General features: G+C 47.4%; 1 protein-coding gene across 1 annotated transcript; it reads right to left on the minus strand.

The window, feature by feature from the left end:
* Positions 1–2275: 2275 nt before the first annotated feature.
* On the minus strand, positions 2276–20513 carry LOC137428371 (uncharacterized). Its single transcript, XM_078777073.1, has 9 exons — positions 20321–20513; positions 20180–20242; positions 15096–15158; positions 12119–12262; positions 6805–7988; positions 5992–6720; positions 5656–5907; positions 5328–5571; positions 2276–2301 (listed from the first exon to the last, which is right to left on the minus strand). Exons 1-9 carry the CDS (start codon positions 20469–20471, stop codon positions 2276–2278), a joined length of 2856 nt encoding a protein of 951 aa, XP_078633199.1. The 5' UTR covers positions 20472–20513.
* Positions 20514–20793: the final 280 nt, after the last annotated feature.

The following is a 20793-nucleotide window of genomic DNA, read 5'->3' on the forward strand; positions in this document are numbered from 1 at the left end:
GCCCTCCCGCTTTTCTACTCTTCATTGCTTTTATCGCTTCCTCAACTTCCTTCTCAGTTGTCTTCTCTGCCGGTCCTAAAACTGGGTTACTCTCTATGTTACCATCCCATTCATTCTCTGTATTCAACAGCATTTCCATATATCATTTCCATCTTCCTTTAATTCCATCTGGGTCCACAACGATTTGTCCCACTTCATCCTTCAAGCAACTCACCCCCATCACATCACACCTCTCTTTCGCTATCTGCTTTGCAATCCTGAATACCACCCTCTGACCCTCTTCCGAATCCAAGCGTTCTCCGAACATTTTCCTACATGCCTCCTGCGCCTTTGCTACCTCTTTCTTTGCAGCCTTCTTGGCTGCCTTATAACTTTCATGCTCTGCTTTTTCTGCTCCAGTACCCTTCGCCTTCTGCCACTCCTTGAACTTCTGCCTCTTCTCGTCAATCCTCTTTCCAACTTCATCATCCCACCACCATGTTTCCGAGTGCCTCGGTGGTCCTTTTGTCCATCCATATACCTCACCAACGGCTCCCAACAGACTATCTTTCATTGACATCCAACCACGTTCAAGCTCAACCACATCATCCTCTACCCAACTCAGCCTCTCTTTTAATGCCTCCCTTACTGTCACCTCTTTCAACCTCCACACCTTCATTCTTGGTTGGTACTTCACCCGCCGAGCTCTCCTCGCACCTTTCACCCTTATGTCGCAGACAACCAAGTGGTGCTGTGAAACAGCCTCCTCCCCCGGGATCACCTTTGTGTCCCGGAGGTGCCCCCTCTCTCGCCTACACACCATCAGGTTGTCAACGGTTGTCGTCGACCCACCCGACGTGTATGTAACAAGCTTATTATCCCCTTTCTGGAACTGAGTATTACAAATCAACAAATCAGCTCCATCAGCAAACTCCAAAATCATTTCACCTTCTCCATTTCTCATACCATATCCGTAACCCCCATGAACTCCCTCAAAACCGTCCATACTCCTTCCCACATGTCCATTTAGGTCTCCTCCTACCACAACAACTTCCTCGTCTTTCACGTTTTCCATCAGCTTCTCTATCGCACACCAGAACTTGTCCTCTTCATCGCTCCGACCAGCCTGCGGAGCATATCCCGAGATGATGTTCACCAAGAGCTTTCCAATCATCATTTTCACCATCATCAACCTATCACTCACTCTAGTCACACTCACCACACTGTCTACAAACTCCTCAGAAAACAGGACACCAACACCATTCACGCCCTCCGGGCACCCTTGCCACACAAACTTGTATTTCTGTCCCTGCCTCTCCTTCACCATTCTCACACCACTTCCCTTCCATCTCGTCTCTTGCACACAACATATGTCCACTCTTCTTCTGACCAATACTTCCACCACTTCTCCTGATCTCCATGTCATTGTTCCTACATTCCATGTCCCAAACTTCAGAAACCGATCTCCACTTCGGGCTGTACCCTGCCCATATGTAGTTGTAATTGTCATGGTTCTCTTTTTGAGGCAATGTTTTTATGGCCGGATGCCCTTCCTGACGCCAACCCTCTTTGTCGCCTCTTACGACACGCAGGGATACGGTGTACCTATTCTAACCAGGGTACACACCGGGATTCCCCCATTAGAAACACTCCATGTAATATCCATTGTGCTTGTAAAATGATTCTCACTTATTCACAAATTCATGTTCTTCATTAGATTGCAGAGGTGATCGCATTTGATTCATACTTTCATGTTTTATTTGACTGTTATATTGAAGTTTATGTGGCTGTGTTGGTGGACGACTCTGCATATTTTTATACAATTCTTCTGAAATGAGTTATTTTACATCCTGAGAGAAGGTGATTGGTACTTTCTGTTTCTCCCATGCAGAACATTCACCTGTCCAATTGACTCGATCCCACCAAGTTCTTAAAACCATAGTCCCTTGGTCTTGGGAGTTCATTATGACTCGTTCTCCAACCCAGTTGAGCTGACAAAGTCTTCTTCGCCACTCCAATGAATGTTTTTTCAACTCGTATAATTTGAAGCATCTTCTATCCACAACTGTGAGAGGAAATGTTTTGCAAGGTAAGAAATACCTTTTCTGCCTCATTACCTCGACCGAAGGTGGACCGAGGTTACGTATTCACCATCCCTGTTTGTCGGTCAGTGTGAGCAGGATATCTCAAAGGTATGGACGGATTTGGATGTAACTTCGTGAACACGGGTGTGTGACAAGGATGAATAGAATAGCTTATATTTTGGTGAAGATCCCGATCTGGATCCGGTAGAATTTTAAAAGTGATTCTTCAGTATTCTCCCTTTATTGACTTCATCATAGTTTTTTTTTATTTCTTGTATCATCTCTATTTTGAGTTTGCTTTCAGCAGCCATTTCCTCTCGGACTTTATTTCCAATTTTGTGTTTGTTTTTTATTTTTTGGATTCTCCTCATTTGCTTTAGGCTTTGATTTCCCCCCTTATAAATTGCTGTATTTGTCCCGTTTCTTTTCTCATTTGCTCCATTTGTATCTCTAGCCTCCGTTTCCATGGTGGTGCTGGTCTCTTTCTGCAGGGCTGATTTGCTCTTTTTACGGTGTTGTTTTCTTGATATTTTATCTTGTATGAGCAGTGCTACTCAAAGCTCACGATGTTGAGTTCCTTTCATGAGGCTGATTTTGGTACCAATCTTTTGAGTGCTTTGTTGGTTCTCCCAACCAGCATTTTGTGTTTGTGTGTGTTTTTGTGTGTAATATTTGTGCATGCAATATGTAAAAAAAATATATATATATATATACTCATCCCCTCCTTTAAGGCCAATGTTATCCCCCTCCACCTTTCTGAACTAGTGTTTCCCCCTATGGCTATCGCTCCTGTACTCTCTGATGTCCATGCAAGTTTGACAAACTAGCAAACGCCTTGTTGCAGTCGGAACACAAGTAGAGGAGCTTCCATTGGTTGATGTCTCCATATGCGAGTTTTAGGAGGTGGAAGGAAGTTCTCCCAGAACTCAAAATCTCCACCTCTGTTTTTTGGTTAAGGATGGTTATCCATGAACCAGATTATGAAACTTCCTCCTTATCGCTTTGTTCCAAGGTTTCTTTTAAAATCCTCACTGAACCTCTGACATCCTCCACTTGTAGCTCGTTTGTTGTGATAATCCCCAGCATGTCTTTCAAGTACTCAGTAAGGGTTTTCTTGATCATCCCTGTTGCTCCGAGTATCACTGGTACAATTTCAGCTTTCTTAAATTTCGAAGACCTCTTGAGCTCATTTTTCACCTCTTGGTATTTGAGCATTTTCTTGGTTTCTGAAGCATTTAGTGCAAAGTCATTGGGAATTGAAACCTCAATCAGCAGTGCTGTCTTTTCCTTTTTTGTTTGAGCATTATGTCCGGATGCAATGCTTTGTTTGCAATGTCCGCACTTGATGGGATCATCTTGTCATGCGTGTGCACCATCTGCTCATTATACAATGATTGGATTTGGTTTGTGTTTCCATGATTGTTCTGGAACCACAATGTTGAAATGTTTACAGATGTGCCAGAGGATTACTCCGCAGATGCTGTCATGTGTTTCTGTGTACAACTGTTCCGACATGAGTTTTTTACATCCCTAAAGGAGATCACTGGTACTCTGTTTCTACTCCACAAAACCTGCATTTTTCAGATTGGCTCAATCCCACCATTTTCTTAAAACCATCAGAGTAGTGTCCCTGGTCTTGGACATTTATGATGACTCATTATCCATCCTAATTAATTTGACCTCTTCCTAGCCATTCCAATGAGCCTTCCTTGTGCATCCCTGTTCTGTCAGGCTCTTTTTTGAATCTTCCTGCTCTTTTGTCATTCTCCCATTTGTCAGAGTATATCTGCTGATATTTATTTTTGTAGTTTTCCTTTTTCTTATTTGCGATCATTGGGACTATATTTGTTTCTGTTTCGTTTTCCTGTGTAATATCCTGCAGTTGCACCTGTTTTTGGAAGTTTGTTGCTCAATGGATTAGGATAGCTTTTCTGATTTGTTGTTTTCTTGCTCATGTACAAATCTCATTCAATACTCTGTTGAGCTTTTTACATGCTCCGCATTTTTGACACATGCTGTTCTGTGCACGTGGATCAGCTCCATCAGACCGCCTCCTCCTTCTCGTCTCGGCAAGTAAAACCTCGGAATGTATTGCTTTTGCAGAATATCTTATTAATAGTTGGAAGGTTCCTTGTTTTGGTGTCAGGTTGTTGATCTCCAATTATGGACAGTTTATAATTGCACAGCTATACTGGAATACTGGTACTGAAAGTTGGATTTTGGCTTTGATTTCGTTCATTGGAGAGAGGGATGACTTCAGAATTAGACTTATCCTGCGTAGGTACTCTTTGCCGATTATTTTACACATTTTTTTGTGTAAAACCTTCTTCTATTCCAAGGTATTTGTAGATGCTTCGTTTTCTAGTTCCTGTGTTGTTGTACTTTCATCGAATGAGATATTGCATATTCTTTTTGTTTTACCCGATAGAAATGTACATTTGGCACATTTGTCAAGTCCAAATTCCATTTGAATGTCCTCCGAGTAGCAATTTACTCGTTTGATTTGATCTGCCAATTTGTTATCATTCGGTGTGAAGAGTTTGAGATCATCCATGTTCAGTAGAGGTGTCACCCCTCTAAGTTATTTGGTCATTTATTGTTGCACGTTTGATTGTATCCGTGTCCTTGTTCATTGATGAGGTTACTCAGTACGTCCAGAGCCAGGCAAAACAGGAGGGGGAAAGGCTGTCACCTTGTAAGATACCACGTCGTATCTTTACCACTGGGATTTAAATCTTTCCTTCCAAGTGAGGTATTATCAGTGTTGTATTCCAGAGCACCATTGCTTTCTCTATCAGTGTGACTGTTTTGGGGTTAACTTTGTATACTTGCATGCATTTTATGATCCATGAATGTGGGACACTATCAAAGGCCTTTTTGTAATCTATCCAGGTTGTGGATAAGTTGGTTTGTCAGAGCTTCCAATTTTCGAGTATGATCTTGTTCAATAACAAATGGTCTATCATTCCATAACATCCTCTCTTACATACTTTCTGTTCTGCCTCTAAAGGTCCTTGTTGAGTGAAGTGTTCATAAATTTCATCAGTGATTAATCATGTTAAAAGTTTGTATGCTGTTGGTAAGCATAAGTTTGTGGTTGCTCCCTCAGGTATGAAAAACTTCAGGTATGCATTCTTCGATGTTTGTTTAAATATGTCGATTGAGTAAAGGCCTCAGGACACAAGGAACACTTGTATGGCTTCTCTCCCGTATGCATTCTCTGATGTCCATGCAGGTATGACAGACTTGCAAATGTACTGTTACACACAGAACACTTGTGGGGTTTCTCTCGTGTGTGTATTTTTTGATGTTGATTTAAATGTGATGAACGAGCAAACACCTTGTTACAGGTAGAACATTCGTACGGCTTTTCTCCAGTGTGTATCCTTTGATGTATTTTCAATTCTGATAAAAATTCGAATGCCTTGCTGCAACCAGCACACTTGTGGGGTTTCTCTCCGTTATGTGTTCTTTGATGTTTCTTTAAATGATTCGATTGAGTAAATGCCTTCGGACACAAGGAACACTGAAATGGTTTCTCTCCCGTATGCGTTCTCTGATGTCCATGTAGGTTTGACACACTAGCAAACACTTTCTTACAGACAGAACACTTGTAGGGATGCCCCTCTGTGTGTACGCATTGATGAGTCTTCAACGTTTTTCTTTGAGCGAAGTCCTTGTGACAAACAGCGCAAGTGAAGGGCTTTTCTCCAGTATGTAGTCTTTGATGCATTTTAAAAACTGATAAAAGAGCAAAGGCCTTGTTGCACACGGAACACTTGTAGGGCTTCTCACCCATATGCATTCTTTGATGTTCGTTTAAATGTGATGATTGAGTAAAGGTCTTAGGACACAATGAACATGTGTAGGGTTTCTCTCCCGTATGCAGTCTCTGATGTAGACGTAGGTACGACAACAAAGCAAACACCTTGTCACAGACGGAACACTTGTAAGGCTTCTCTCCGGTATGTATTCGTTGATGGCTTTTTAACGTTGCTCTACGAGCAAAGGCCTTGTGACACACAGAGCAATTGAAGGGCTTCTCACCGGTATGTATTCTTTCATGAATTTTTAAAACATTCGACCGAGCAAAGACTTTGTTGCACATGGAACACTTGTAGGGCTTCTCTCGTTGGTTGGTATGTGCATTTGCGGGAGATTTCTTCGTTATCTCCATTTGCTTCTCTCCAGTATGTTTCCTTTGATGTTTGTTTACCTGTGATGAATGAGTAAAGACCTTATGACAAAAAGAGCACTTGTATGGCTTCTCTCCGGTGTGCATTCTCTGATGTCCATGCAGGTACGATAAACTTGCAAATGCCTTGTAGCACACAGAACACGTATAGCGCTTCTCTCCTGTGTGTGTTTGCTGATGGCTTCTCAACTTTGTTATTTGAGCATATTCCTTGCTGCAAACAGCACACTTGTAGGGCTTCTCTCCGGTGTGGATTATTTGATGCATTCTCAATCCTGCTAAAAAAACAAAGGCCTTGTTGCACATGGAACACTTGTGTGGCCTCTCTCCGGTGTGGATTATTTGATGTATTTTCAATCCTGATGAAAAAGCGAAGGCCTTGTTACACACAGAACACTTGTGTGGTTTCACTCCCGTGTGTCTTATTTGATGTATTTTCAATGCGGATGAAAATGCGAAGGCCTTGTTGCACACAGAACACTTGTGGGGTTTCACTCCCGTGTGTCTTATTTGATGTATTTTCAATCCGGATGAAAAAGCGAAGGCCTTGTTGCACACGGAACACTTGTAGGGTTTCTCCCCGGTGTGGATTCGTTGATGGGTTTTCAATCCGGATGAAAAAGCGAAGGCTTTGTTACACACAGAACACTTGTGTGGCTTCTCTCCGGTGTGGATTCTTTGATGCATTCTCAATCCTGATGAAAAAACAAAGGCCTTGTTGCACACGGAACACTTGTGAGACTTCTCCCCGGTGTGGATAGTTTCATGTGTTTTTAATCCTGATGAAATAGCAAATGCCTTGTTGCACACGGAACACTTGTAGGGCTTCTCACCGGTGTGTAATGTTCGATGTAGTTTCAATCCTGATGAAAATGCGAAGGTCTTGTTGCACACGGAACACCTGTAAGGCTTCTCCCCAGTGTGGATTATTTGATGAGTTTTCCACGATTTTCTGTGAGCAAATGTCTTGCTGCAAATCGCACACGTGTAGGGCTTCTCTCCCGTGTGTATTATTTGATGGCTTTTCAACGTTGTTCTGTGAGAGAAGGCCTTGTGACACACAGAACAATCAAAGGGCTTTTCTCCAGTATGTATTCTTTGATGGCTGTTTAAATTTGACAACTGAAAAAAGGCCTTTTTACACAAAGAACACTTGTGTGTTTTTTCTCCGGTGTGTATTTTTTGATGATCAGATAAATATGATGATCGAGCAAATGCCTTGCTGCATACCGCACACTTGTACGGCTTCTCCTCAGTGTGGATTATTTTATGGCGTTTTAACGTTGTCCTGTGAGCGAAGGCCATGTGACACACAGAGCATTTGAAGGGCTTCTCTCTGGTATGTATTCTTTGATGTATTTTCAAACCTGATAGAGAAGGAAAAACCTTTTCCGCCACGTGTACTTTTTGATGATCTTTCCAAGAAGATAAGCGATAGAATGCTTTACTGCACACTGAACACTTGTGAGATTTCTCTCCTGTGTGAAATATTAGATGTGTTTGTAAAGATGATAAGGATGTACATGTTTCATTGCAAACAGAACACTTGTGTGGCCGCTTATTCCTTTGGATCTGATTCAGTGTCTTCATACAACTTTGACAATTGTTGGACACGCTGTCGAACTTATCAGTGTCCTGACACAATGACTGTGTCGTATCCTCGATGATAGAAACATCCGAGTTGAACAACTGCGAACACTTGGAACAAGAAACCGACTTCAATTGTTTCTCTGAAAAGACAATTCCAAAATATAGTATTAATAAAGCACAATTCGGGTGAAATTACTGTTCAATTGAAAGTGGTTTTTTTTTTTACTGTAATTAAATGAACCATTGGCCTTCTGTCTAAATTTCCTTAGCCCGAGATAGGTGTACCCCCCGAGCGCTACATTGTCCCCGAGCGCTAGATGAACCGGATGTGCACCACCCCTTGTCAAAATATCTTTTTTTAAACCATTTTTAAGAGACCCAAAAGCAGGTTTTTCATTCGTATATCAAACGTCAACAAATATGTTACATCGTACTGTATACGTGAAATTTAATTTTGCAAAAATCATGGAAAAAAATAAATAAAGAGTTACCCGTCTTTCACATTTTCTGCAGCAAAAACTTATTGTCAAATTCCAAGCAAATTCATGCACAGCAGAAACGATGGATACACGTACGTAGGAAAAAAGAACAAGCATCACAGGGTCTGTCGTTTACTCATGTCAGGCCATTGATTTTGAGGAAAAAATTTTGGTGAAAAATGCCACAGAAAAATACATGTTGCAAGGCTACTGAAAACTTCACACGTCAGGTAGGATCACTCAACTATTTACAGTCTAAGCACGTCACAAATGAATGGGGACTCCAAACCGGCTTATTGCACGGGCACACACTTTTGGTTTTCGATCTCCTTTTCTGCTGCACTTGATGTGACGCTTCTGCGTTTGGAGAAATTCAGTGGCAGCGATAGGTACGAACGGGTAGACTGAAATCTGGTCAGAGGATTATCATAAAGTCACGCTCAAAAGGTTTGATGTTCTTAATCGTGTTACATTATGGCTTAGCGGTTAGGGTGCCGGCTTGGGATCCTAGGATCCTGGGTTTGAATACCAGTCGATTGCTGAATTAACGCCAGGGGGGTTGACTCAGCCTGTCATCCTTCCGAGGTCAGCAAATTGAGTACCAGTTCACTGGTAATTCCCTGTGTGTCGCAAGAGGTGACTAACAGGGTTGGCAGCAGGAAGAGCATCCGGCTATAAAACATTGCTTCAAAAAAGGGGACCATGGTGCCCGAAAAAAGCCAACCCCTGCTCTGCGGGGAAAAATGGCCTCTAAAGGTGTTCAATCGTGTTATATTACCCTGACTTCCAACAAAACACATTCTTTGAGTTCTGCATTTCTGGCGTCTGGAAGGCGCAGACCCGACCCCTTTATCGGAAATATTTGCGCCCGACGCTGATAATTATTTGATGACGTCTACATTGGATACTAAATACAAAACACGTACGTAAGAAATGAAAATCGTCGGCATTTGCATAAAAGAAGGACCCTTATAACGGTTCAAGAAGGGTCTGAAGCAGAAATTTGCACCCAAGAAAAGTTTTTGTCACAAAAAGTTGCAATCAATTGCCATGAAACAAAAATGCAATTTAAGAAAATTTCTGACTTGGCACTTTTGGATAAGAAGGCCCCTACGGCTTTCAGGTTTCAAAGAGTGTCTCGGAAAATGTTTAAGCAAAATATCGAGCCCGAGCAAATTTCCACTTCGAATACATCAGAAAGAGACATGCGAATTATGATTCGGTGCATAACAAGTTATCATGTTGGTAATTTGCAGATAAGACGGACCCCTAAAAGGGTTCAAAAAGGGTCTTAATCAGAAATTCGCACCCAAGACATTTTTATCGCAAACTGCTCGATATTCTAATGGTATGAAACAAAAATGCAGTGTAAGAAACTTTCTGATCTGGCACTTTCGTACAAGAAGGCCCCTTAGGCTTGAAGGGGTCAGAGAATACACTTGTAGCATTCAACTACCTGCATAAGTAAAAGCTGCGGTGACCTAGAGAAAGACTGTTTTTCAAGATGTTTAAAATTTTAACGGATACAGAATCACTTTTTTTCAAAAAGAAAAGTGTGCCGGTAAAGTGAGGACAGACCAGCATGCTATTAAACCAAGGACAGACTGCAGGGCACTGCTGGACTGAGGACAGATCGGTGCGTGATTCGTCTTCTTACTGCTGGAACATTCCTATAGCATCAGTGCAGGGTCTCCTTTATGGGCAGGGTTTGATTCAGTTCGTAATAGTTATCAAAGGTGTTGGCTCCAGGTTTACAGTGCTATGCTCCATCAAGTAATGTCAATTGTCTCTCGATGATAGTATCGTCAAGTTCTGTTTCAATTTCCTCAACTGAATGGCAATTGATGCAATGTCCAAATCTATTCAGCATCATCAACAGTTTACAGCTACCAGTGAGATTGTGTGATGTAGTAACGTCTATTACGTAGTATAAACGGTTTGATTGTTGGTTATGGGCTTTTTTTTAAAACCCTTTTTGGGGTCCTTATCTACAAATTACCAACATTAAAACTTCTTGTGCACAAAACCATTATTCACAAGTATCTTTCTGATGTATTCAAAGTGGAAATTTGCTTGGCCTCGGAATTTTTTTGTTTTCCGATTTTTAATTTTTATGCCTCCGCCGACGTTTTCAGGTTGTCCGTCCGGCTGTCCATGATAGGTTTTCTTTACCACGATAACTTGAGAACGGCTGAAGGGATCTTCGTCAAACTTGGTGCAGGTATGTATAATGAGGTAAAGATGAACTTATTAGATGTTGGGGTCACAAGGTCAAAGGTCAGAGGTCATGTTAGGTAAAAATCCTGTTACTGCGATAACTTGTGAACCAGTGATGGGATTCTGACCAAACGTGGTACACATACACTTATGTAGAATGATGTAAGGATGAACCGATTAGATTTTGGGGTCAAGAGGTCAAAGGTCAAAGGTCAAAGTCTGTAATAGGTCTATCACATGAGAATGGCTGAAGGGATCTAATTAAAACTTAGTATAGGTATGTATAATGATGTAAAGATTAACTGATTAGATTTGGGGGTCAAAGATCAATGGTTAAAGTCTGTAATAGGTCTATAACTTGAGAACGGCTGACTTGATCTAATTCAAACTTGGTACAGGTGTGTATAATGATGTAAAGATTAACTGATTAGATGTTGGGGTCCTGAGGTCAAAGGTCAGAGGCCATGTCAGGTAAAAATGTGATAACTTGTGAACAGCTGAAGGGATGATTTAAATTAAAACTTGCTACAGGTATGTATAATGATGTAAACATGAACTGATTAAATTTTAGGGTCAAGAGGTCAAACAAAGGTCAGAGCAAAATGTCAGGTAAAAATGTGATAACTTGAGAACAGCTGAATGGATTCAAATCAAACTTGGTACAAGTATTATAATGATGTAATAATGTGGGTGGAGGCATATCGGTCGACGTCGTGACGTCGAAGAGTGTCATTATGGTTTTGTCTTTAGTTCTGCAGCAAATTTACACTTTCGTTTTGGCATTGTAAAGAAGATAATCAAAAGAAAATCAAACAAATGTACGTATATGGTATAACATTGGTACGGACTCAGAAAAGACACTGACTGAGAACACCACTGAACTCTCTCACTGCGAGATTGGACAGGAAGTGGACGTGTGATGTTCGAACACATGCCATGACAGGATAGTACAGACCTGAACCAAATTGTCCTGTTCCAGACATCACATAGCCGCATTTTATCACCATAAAAAGTACAAAACTGGTTTTAACGTTTAAATAAGGTTTTAAAAAGTATCCCAAATCTTAAAATCTATCCCTTTGAAATGCAAAAAACAGCAAAACCTGGAGATTTGTAGATCTTTAAAAAATCCGGACAGACAGACATTTAAGGACCGACAAGATCTGGGGAAAACCGGACATATGTTAACCTTATCTTAGGTCCACCAGAAAACTTAGAGAGTGGCAATATTAAGTGTTGTTTAAAATGGCAACATTATTTTATCTGGGTGGCACTACCATGATGGGTGGAGTCGAGCGACAAATGTGGGTGGGGTCCGACAGCTGTCCAACCAATGGATGCACATTTCAAAACTAGAGCCCCAACAAGAACCACAACAACTACAACAACCATGCAGAGCTCTTATAGACCTGCCACAGGTCACAGGTAAAAAGTGTAGTTTGTATGAACAAGTCTGTGAACCATCACTCTTTAAACGGATCGGTCCATTTACATAATGTGGAATTGAACCATTATATCAAAGAGTATTCAAAAAACACCAATGAATGCAGTGTCCTGTGCCTGCCTCCGATTACCTTTGAGCAGGTGAGTATCATCGCTGGGGTTTTTGGGAGGAGAATCACATGGCTCCTGCTTTGCACTCCCATGGCTCAAAGCATCCTGGGAAGACTGAAGAAAGTGCCTTTGGAAATTTTCTGTCTTCACTGGATGAGCTTCATCTGCAAATCGTAAAGTTTATTACAAGGAAGAAAACAAAAACAATTGTTTATTTTTCAAAATTATATTGTCAAAGCTCAGTTGTGGGGAAATGAGTGTTCTGGAGCAATTTCCCCTAGTGGAATACCTCTTCACCAAACTGATATCTCCGTTAAGTTCACCAATCAGGGATGAAGCTGTCGTTCGCCGAAATACTAATAAAACTTTAATTCAGCAAATATGTTTATTCAGTCGAAATTCACCAAAAAGCTAATGTGAAAGCTTATTTAATATGCACACTCCCTACATTTTTAGGAAACTATGTTGAGTAAACGCATATGCTAATCCATTAACGTTTGGGGATGGATATTTAATAAGTCACAGATTTTTGTTTGAAGAAGGAAAACTTCAATTTGGCAACAACGTTCACACACCAAATTAGCCAAATTAGCCAAATGTCTCCTTGGAAGAAAGAAAAAAAAAAAGGCTGTTTCCTTGGAAAATCCCACAATGTATCTTCACTCCCGGTATTCAGTGTGTGTGTGGTAGTCCATAGATTCATGGCTTTCTCAATCAGCTTGATAATTTGGGGATTTATCTTGTACATTTGCATGCATTTTATGTCCATGAATGTGGGACACTATCAAAAAGTTTTCTGCAGTCTATCCAGGCTGTGGACAGTTTACTTCTCGTAATGCAGCTTTTGCGTACGGTCTTGTTTAATAGTAGCATGCGGTCTATTGTTCTGCAGCACTGGCGGATCCAGGGGGGGTGGGGGAGGGAAGGCTCAGGGGGTGCGCACCCCCCCCCCCCCACACCCCCTTCAGATTTTCGATGATAAATTACAAGCTACGAATATCCTAGAACGGCCCTCGTGTCCAGATTATTCTGAATAAGGAACGTTCCAGGCAGCTTACCAATGATCAGAGGTTTTAAATCACTTTTGCTTTATTATAAAACACTCCAAGTGCGACGGGAAAAACTATTTATTTGTAGTTAATTAGCCTAATTAACTCGGGAGATCATAACAATCATTTCGGTAGAAGTACACAAATCAGAAATTCCACATCAAAAAGCTCCAGTACAACCACACAAAAACATGCCGCACGCATGCACACCACAGACACACACACAAACACACACCCACAGACACACACATATATACACACACATATATACACACACATATATATACACACACATATATACACACACATATACACACACACATATACACACACACACACACACACACACACGAAATTCATCAATTTATAGCAGAAGGAACAGCTGGGCAAGTCGGTTCACCAGTTCCTTTTTTCTGACCATTAGTCATCGCGAATCTGCTGAACTTTGGACCAGGGAAGAACACAAGGAACTGCAGAAACTTCCAAGAACGCACGAAATACCGTTTGTGACGATCAGTTTTTAAAAATTTCCTGGGGGAGTCCCCCCATATCCCCCTTCACCCTCCCCCCCCCCCCCCCCCCCCCCCACCCAACTTACGGCGCTATGGCTTAGTGCACCTCTCCATCTTAAAATCCCTGTATCTGCCCCTGTGCAGCATCCCCTCTTACATCACTTCTGTTCTACCTCTAGGTCTCCTTGTTATTGTTGTTGTTGTATAACCCTGGACAGTTCTCTCGACCAAGCCTGTGGCACGGAGACAGCCAATCAGTCTCCCAGGAGCGACCCAAAGACCCCCCCCCCCCCACATCGAGGATGGTGTACCCCCTCCTTCACAAAGTCAGGGCCACGACAGAGTTAGAGAGAGAGTGAGAGAGTGAGAGAGTGAGAGAGTGAGAGAGTGAGAGAGAGAGAGAGAGAGAGAGAGAGCGAGAAAACAGACAGAGACAAGAGTGAAAAGTCCGGTCCATGGGGACCGATCGGCACTTTGACCGTGACCGCGCTGGGAAGGCAGCAGCAGGGAAGAATGGGGAAGATTTGGCCGCTGACTTCAAGTTTGGGAGGGACAGAGGGGGGCAATGCCCCCACCTTAATTTTTTTCAATAGTTTGCGATTAATATAAAAACATCCCGTATTTAAACATAACAATAATGAACATAAACTGTATTTGTGATTTCACATGCACTGTAACTGCACTAACACATTTTGTAAGTCAGACCTAGTGACCCAATATCAATATTAAGCCCTTGCCCCCCCCCCCCCCCCAAATAGAGAAGTCAAACTACGCCTATGGCCGACTTGCATTTGAGGGTACAACCACCGTGAACAGGCATCCCCGGATAGTCGTAGGCCTCTTTGTTGAGTTCGGTGCTGGCACATCATTTCTATGATGATTTCTGTTAAAATTTCGTATGTTGTTGGTAGACAGGTTATTGGCCGATATCTGTGAGGTAGTGGGGTTTCTTCTGATTTTGGGATGAGGAAGGTGTTACCTTCTGTGAGTCATTCATCCCTTTCCTGATCCACTTGGACAGGTTAATTGAATGCTCGAGCGTAGTGAACGTAGAGAGCATGAAATTGCTTCAGCCAGAATTTACAGAATCCCATTTGATTTACAGATTCAATTCCAGAAACAACAGGTTAAAACTTCCTGTGGTTGCTTTATTTGTTGTTCCTTGACTTCCTCATTTCCCCTCCCCCTATCCCATCGTCAAATCTTCCCTTGTTATTATTTGTTCGGGAATAATCCCGTTTGGTTATAAAAGCTTACATGTTCTTGTGTTTCTCCTCAGTCCAGTGCGCGAGTATAATATCGCCGTTAATTAAACAGAGCCTCGGAGAGAGTTGAAGCCCATTCGGTCAATCCGTTCAGGGGCTGTGTTAACCGGCCGGTGAACCCGACAATATGAATCACTGAAACTATAAGGAGCAGAATGTTGTGGTTCAAACCTTTGTCCGCAGAAGACGAATCGTCGACAAACTCTGACTTCACCTTCACTTTCACCATAAAATCTGAAGAAAAACAATCAATGTAAATGAAACTTTTATAAACATTTAGGAATAAAAACAATCTCCCCTGCGATGTTTCACTGAAATGAGTGAAAATGTATTGATATTATTGTGGGGTGCTGGGCACACACATGTTAAACAAAGGGAGGCCACAACGCTTTGGTTTTAACTTGAGCTCTTTATTCTTTGCTCACTCGTCAGCACTGCCGTGCTCAGGGCTGCGAGCCCGCGTGTATATCCGGAGGCCACGCCTCACCTGGGGCGTGGCCGACACCCACTGGTGCTCGGAATTATGTCACTGGCCAGCGAGTCATCGTGTCCGCCACATGCGCCCCCCCCCCCCCCCCCCCCAGAATTCCCGCGCACCTGAAGGGTCAGTTTGCGGGGCAAACGGATGACCCGGCCGAAGCGCCCTCTGGCGGCTGGCGGCGTCTGGGATGCCGGGATGCCATCTGGGATGCCTCCGGCGGCATCCGGGATGGGTGCAGGGCAGGGGTGTGGCGTGACAGCGGGGTTGGGCGGTGCCGGTGGTCCGCCCGCCGGGGGGCGGCCCCGACGTGGGGGCAGAGCCGCTGGCGGGGGGTGGTCCAAGTCGAGGTGGGCGGCTTGAGGTGGTCCACGGAGACACGGTCAGGAGTACCGCCGATGTCCAGGGTGAAATGCTTCACCTCGGTTTCCAGCACGCGGAAGGGCCCGTCGTACGGGGGCCGCAGCGGTGTCCGGTGGGCGTCGTGGCGGACGAACACGTACTCCGCCGTGCGAAGCTCCGGGGGGACGTGCGTTGGCGGGCAACCGTGGTGCGCCGTCGGCACCGGGGCGAACCTCCGGGCGGTCTCCTGCAGGGCCGTCTCCTGCAGGACCATGGTGCCATGGAGTCGGGGAGGAACTCGCCCGGCACCCGCAGCGGTTGTCCGAAGACCAACTCCGCCGCGGATGCGCGCAGGTCGTCCTTGGGCGCCGTCCTGAGGCCCAGCAGGACCCAGGGGAGCCTGTCGACCCAGCCGCCATCACGGAGGCTGGCCCGGAGCGCGGCCTTCATGGCGCGATGGAAGCGCTCGCACAGGCCGTTGGCCTGTGGGTGGTAGGCCGTGGTGCGGTGCAGCTGGACGCCAAGCCCCCGCGCTACCGCCCCCCAGAGCTCCGAGGTGAACTGGGGGCCGCGGTCGGACTAGATGTCCGAGGGGGCGCCGAACCGGGCAACCCAAGTGGCAATGAACACCTGCGCGACGTCCGCCGCCGTCGTTGCTGCCAAAGGCACGGCCTCCGGCCACCGGGTGGTGTGGTCCACCATTGTGAGGACGTGGGTGAAACCCCGCGAGGGGGGCAGAGGTCCCACCAAGTCCACGTGAACGTGGTCGAACCGACGTTCGGGCACCGTAAACGGGGCCAGCGGGGCCTGGGTGTGGCGGTGAACCTTCGCGCGCTGGCACGCGAGGCACGTCCTGGCCCAATCGCGGACGGCCTTCCTGAGGCCATGCCAGACGAACTTGTCGGCGACCAGCTTTTGGGAGGCCTTCGTGCCCGGGTGGGACAGGCCGTGGATGGTGTCAAAAACCCGGCGCTGCCAGCCGGCGGGCACGATGGGGCGAGGCAGGCCGAGGGAGACGTCGCACAAGAGCGCCACGCCCGCGCCGTTGAACGGTACCTCGGTGACGCGGAGGCCCGTGACGGCGGTCCGAAAAGCCTGGACGGCGGGGTCGGCGGACTGGTCCGCCGCCATCCCCGGGCAGAGTCGATCCCGAGGTGGACCGCATGGGCGACGGACCGGGAAAGGCAATCTGCCACTGGATTGTCCTTCCCCGCGACAAGCCGGATGTCCGTCGTGTACTCGGACACAGCCGAGAGGTGACACTGCTGCCGGGCCGACCACGGCTCGGCGACCTTGGCCATAGCGAAAACCAGGGGCTTGTGGTCGACGAAGGCCGTGAACGGGCGGCCCTCGAGCAGATGGCGGAAGTGCCGGACCGCCAGGTGGAGCCCGAGCAGCTCGCGGTCGAAGGTACTGTACCGCCGTCCGTGCGGGCGGAGCTGCCGGCTAAAAAACGCCAGCGACTGCCAAGCTCCCTGCACCCATTGCTCGTGCACCACGCCCACCGCGTAATCCGACGCGTCGGTGGTGAGGGCGATCGGTGCATCAGGCGCCGGGTGCGCGAGCATGGTGGCGTTAGCCAAGGCGAGCTTTGCACCCGCGAACGCTGCATCCATTGGCTCGGTCCAGGCAACGTCGCCTTTGCCCGGCTTCCCCCAGAGGGCCTCGTGCAGGGGGCGCAGGAGCTGGGCGATGCGGGGCAGGAAACGGTGATAAAAGTTCACCATGCCCAGGAACTCCTGGAGCCCCTTGATCGTGCGGGGGCGCGGAAAACCCCTGACCGCCTCCACCTTGGCCGGTAAGGGGATGGCCCCGTGCCTGGTGACGCGGTGCCCCCAAAAAGTCGATTTCGGTGACGCCGAACCGGCACTTGGCGGGGTTGATGATCAGGCCATGTCGGCCCAGGCGTTCGAAGAGCGTGCGGAGATGGCGGAGGTGCTCCTCACGGGACGCGCTTGCGACGAGGATGTCGTCCAGGTAGACGTACACGAAGTCCAAGTCGCGCAAGATGCTGTCCATAAGCCGCTGGAACGCCTGGGCCGCATTCTTCAACCCGAAGGGCATCCGCAGGAACTCGAAGAGGCCGAATGGTGTGATGACGGCCGTCTTCGGTATGTCCTCCGGCCTGACGGGGACCTGGTGGTATCCGCGGATGAGGTCCACCTTGGAGAAGAGGGACATTTTCGCCAACCGGGCGGAAAAGTCCTGGATGTGAGGGACCGGGTAGCGGTCGGGGGTGGTAGCATCGTTGAGGCGGCGGTAGTCTCCGCACGGCCGCCACCCGCCGCCGGGCTTGGGCACAATGTGCAGCGGCGATGCCCATGCGCTGTTGGAGCACCGGACGATGCCCAGTCGCTCCAGCGTGGCGAACTCCCCCTGCGCCACGGCGAGCTTCGCCGGGTCGAGGCGGCACGCCCGGGCGTAGACCGGTGGCCCGACGGTGGGGATGTGATGCTCCACCCCGTGCTTGACGGCCACCGCCGAGAAAGTGGGCCGCGTGAGGGCCGGGAAACTGGCGAGGAGGTGGGTGAACTCGTCCGCTGCCGGAAGCGTGCAGACCAACCTCGCCGGGACCGAACCGCTCAGCAAGCCGCTTGGCGAGCCGCTCGGTGAGCCGCCCAGGGAGCTGCTCAATGAACTGCTCAGCACGCAAGCAAGCGAGCTGAAGGTTTCAGCTTGGACAAGGCATCTGTGCCTCACGTCCACCAGCAGCCCATGCGCACAGAGGAAGTCCGCTCCAAGTAGGCCCATGGGGACACTAGCGGTAACGAACGACCACTGAAAGCGCTGCCCCCCGAACCGCAGCGAGAGACAACGCTTTCCGAACGTGCAGATGGGCGTGCCATTGGCGGCAAGCAAAGCGGGGCCCCGGCCCTCAGCTTGCTTGTCGGACGAGGAGGCAGGGAGGACGCTCACCTGTGCTCCCGTGTCGCACAGGAAGCGACAACCCGAGGAGGTGTCTTATCAACAGAAGGCTGCCCGTATGGCCGACGCTCATGGCAGGAAGCGAGCGCCGGCCTGGCCATTTCCCGACCTACCAAAAGTACAAGGCGGGCGGGCAGGACCTGGCCTTGTGGCCGAACCTGGTATGGAACTGGCACCAGGTCTGGCCCGGCGGTGGTTGTCGCGCCGGTCGTGACGACGGTGGTGGGCGGGGCGTGGCTGCGGCCACGCGCGGATCCGCCAAACCTACGCCGTGTTCGGGAGGATCCGAACGCCATGCCACGGGGCAATCCGCCAAACCTACGCCGTATTCGGGAGGATCCGAACGCCATGCTACGTGGCGATCCGAACCACTCGCGCCATGCGCGGTGCCGGGATCCACGACGGCCATGCTATATGCCGGCCGTGCGTCGTGGGCTGCGAAAAACTTGTCCGCCTCTCTGGCCAGGGCGCGCGGTTCCGTAATGGTCGAACCGGCGAGCGCGAGCCGCACCTGTACAGGTAGCTGGTGGAGGAAGAGCGCACGGAAGAGGAAATCCGCGTGGCCGTCGCCGAGCAGGGACAGCATGTAATCCATGCGGGCGGACGGTCATGTGTCGCCGAGTACGGGAAGGTCCAAAAGACAGTCCGCGCGGTCGGCCTCTGTGAGGCCAAACGTGTCGAGGAGAAGCCGCTTGAGCGCCGCGTACTTGCTCTCGTCCGGCGGGTGCCGGAGGAAGGACACGACTCGAGCGGCCATGCCGGATCCGAGGGCAGCGACCACGTAAAAGTACCTCGTGTCGTCCGCCGTGACGCCCCGGAGCTGGAATTGGGCCTCGGCCTGTAGAAACCAGGCGTCGGCTTGCGTTTCCCAGAACTCCGGGAGCTTGATCGCTACAGCGTTGATGGCCATGGCGCGTTCAGGGAACAGCAGCGGCTGAACCAGTGGGGGTCACCAGTGTGGGGTGCTGGGCACACACACGTTAAACAAAGGTAGGCCACAACGCTTTGGGTTTAACTTGAGCTCTTTATTCTTTGCTCACTCGTCAGCACTGCCGTGCTCGGGGCTGCGAGCCTGCATGTATATCCGGAGGCCACGCCTCACCTGGGGCATGGCCGACACCCACTGGTGCTCGGAATTATGTCACTGCGCCAGCGAGTCATCGTGTCCGCCACATTATATTATTTAATAAATTATCCCAACTACACCGTGTTCGAGAATGTTCGGGATGACATGACGGATCACGAGGAATGAACTCGAGTACGAGATGTCTCTTGTGGATTTGATTCTGGACCCGACTACAAACTGCTGTCCTGGTGATTCACATCCAGAGCTTTCCATCAATGATTAGAACATGAAGCAGGCTGTCTCATCTACTTGCATTCGATTAAGGGTGTTAAAGATCCCACGTTCTTGAGGAAGGGAAAGGGAATGTCTCCAGAAAACAATCTCTTTTACAATTTAACATTTTTATTTATAACTTTATAAGTAAAATGTGTTTGTAGTTCAAACCTTCATGTTGAGGGAACGAATCATCGACGAACTCGGACTTCACCTTCACCTTCACAATAACACCTGAAACAAAAACAATCCATTTAAACGAAACTTTCAGGAACCAGCAGAAGGTGACGATGCGGAGAGAACGACACGTACTGGGTCCCGGGTCTTCATCCTCGGGTGGACCGACCCTGGACCCGCGATCTGAGGGAGAATCTCCCGGAACGACCGAGTTTCCTCCATCGGAACCGCTCGTGGATCCCGGGGGGTTCGATCTGTGATCTTCACCGGAGACATCTAGGTTCATGGCGCATCGGAGAGGACACTGTAAGGTAGGGTGTCGTAGTACGGTACTGTAAGGTAGGGTGGAGTAAAGTACGGTACTGTAAGGTATAGTGTTGTCGTACAGTACTGTAAGGTACAGTGTAGAGAGGAGTACGGTACTGTAACATAGAGTGTAGTGAAGTACGGTACTGTAACATAGAGTGTAGTGAAGTACGGTACTGTTACGTAAAGTGTCGTAAAGTACGGTACTGTAAGGTATTGTGTGTAAAGTGCAGTACTGTAAGGTACAGTGTTGTAAAGTACAGTACTGTAAGGTGGAGTGTACTCATATAGTACGTACTGTA

This window comes from Myxine glutinosa, chromosome 5, assembly GCF_964187855.1.
Source record: "Myxine glutinosa chromosome 5, kmMyxGlut1.1, whole genome shotgun sequence".
Taxonomy (NCBI): Eukaryota; Metazoa; Chordata; class Myxini; order Myxiniformes; family Myxinidae; genus Myxine; species Myxine glutinosa.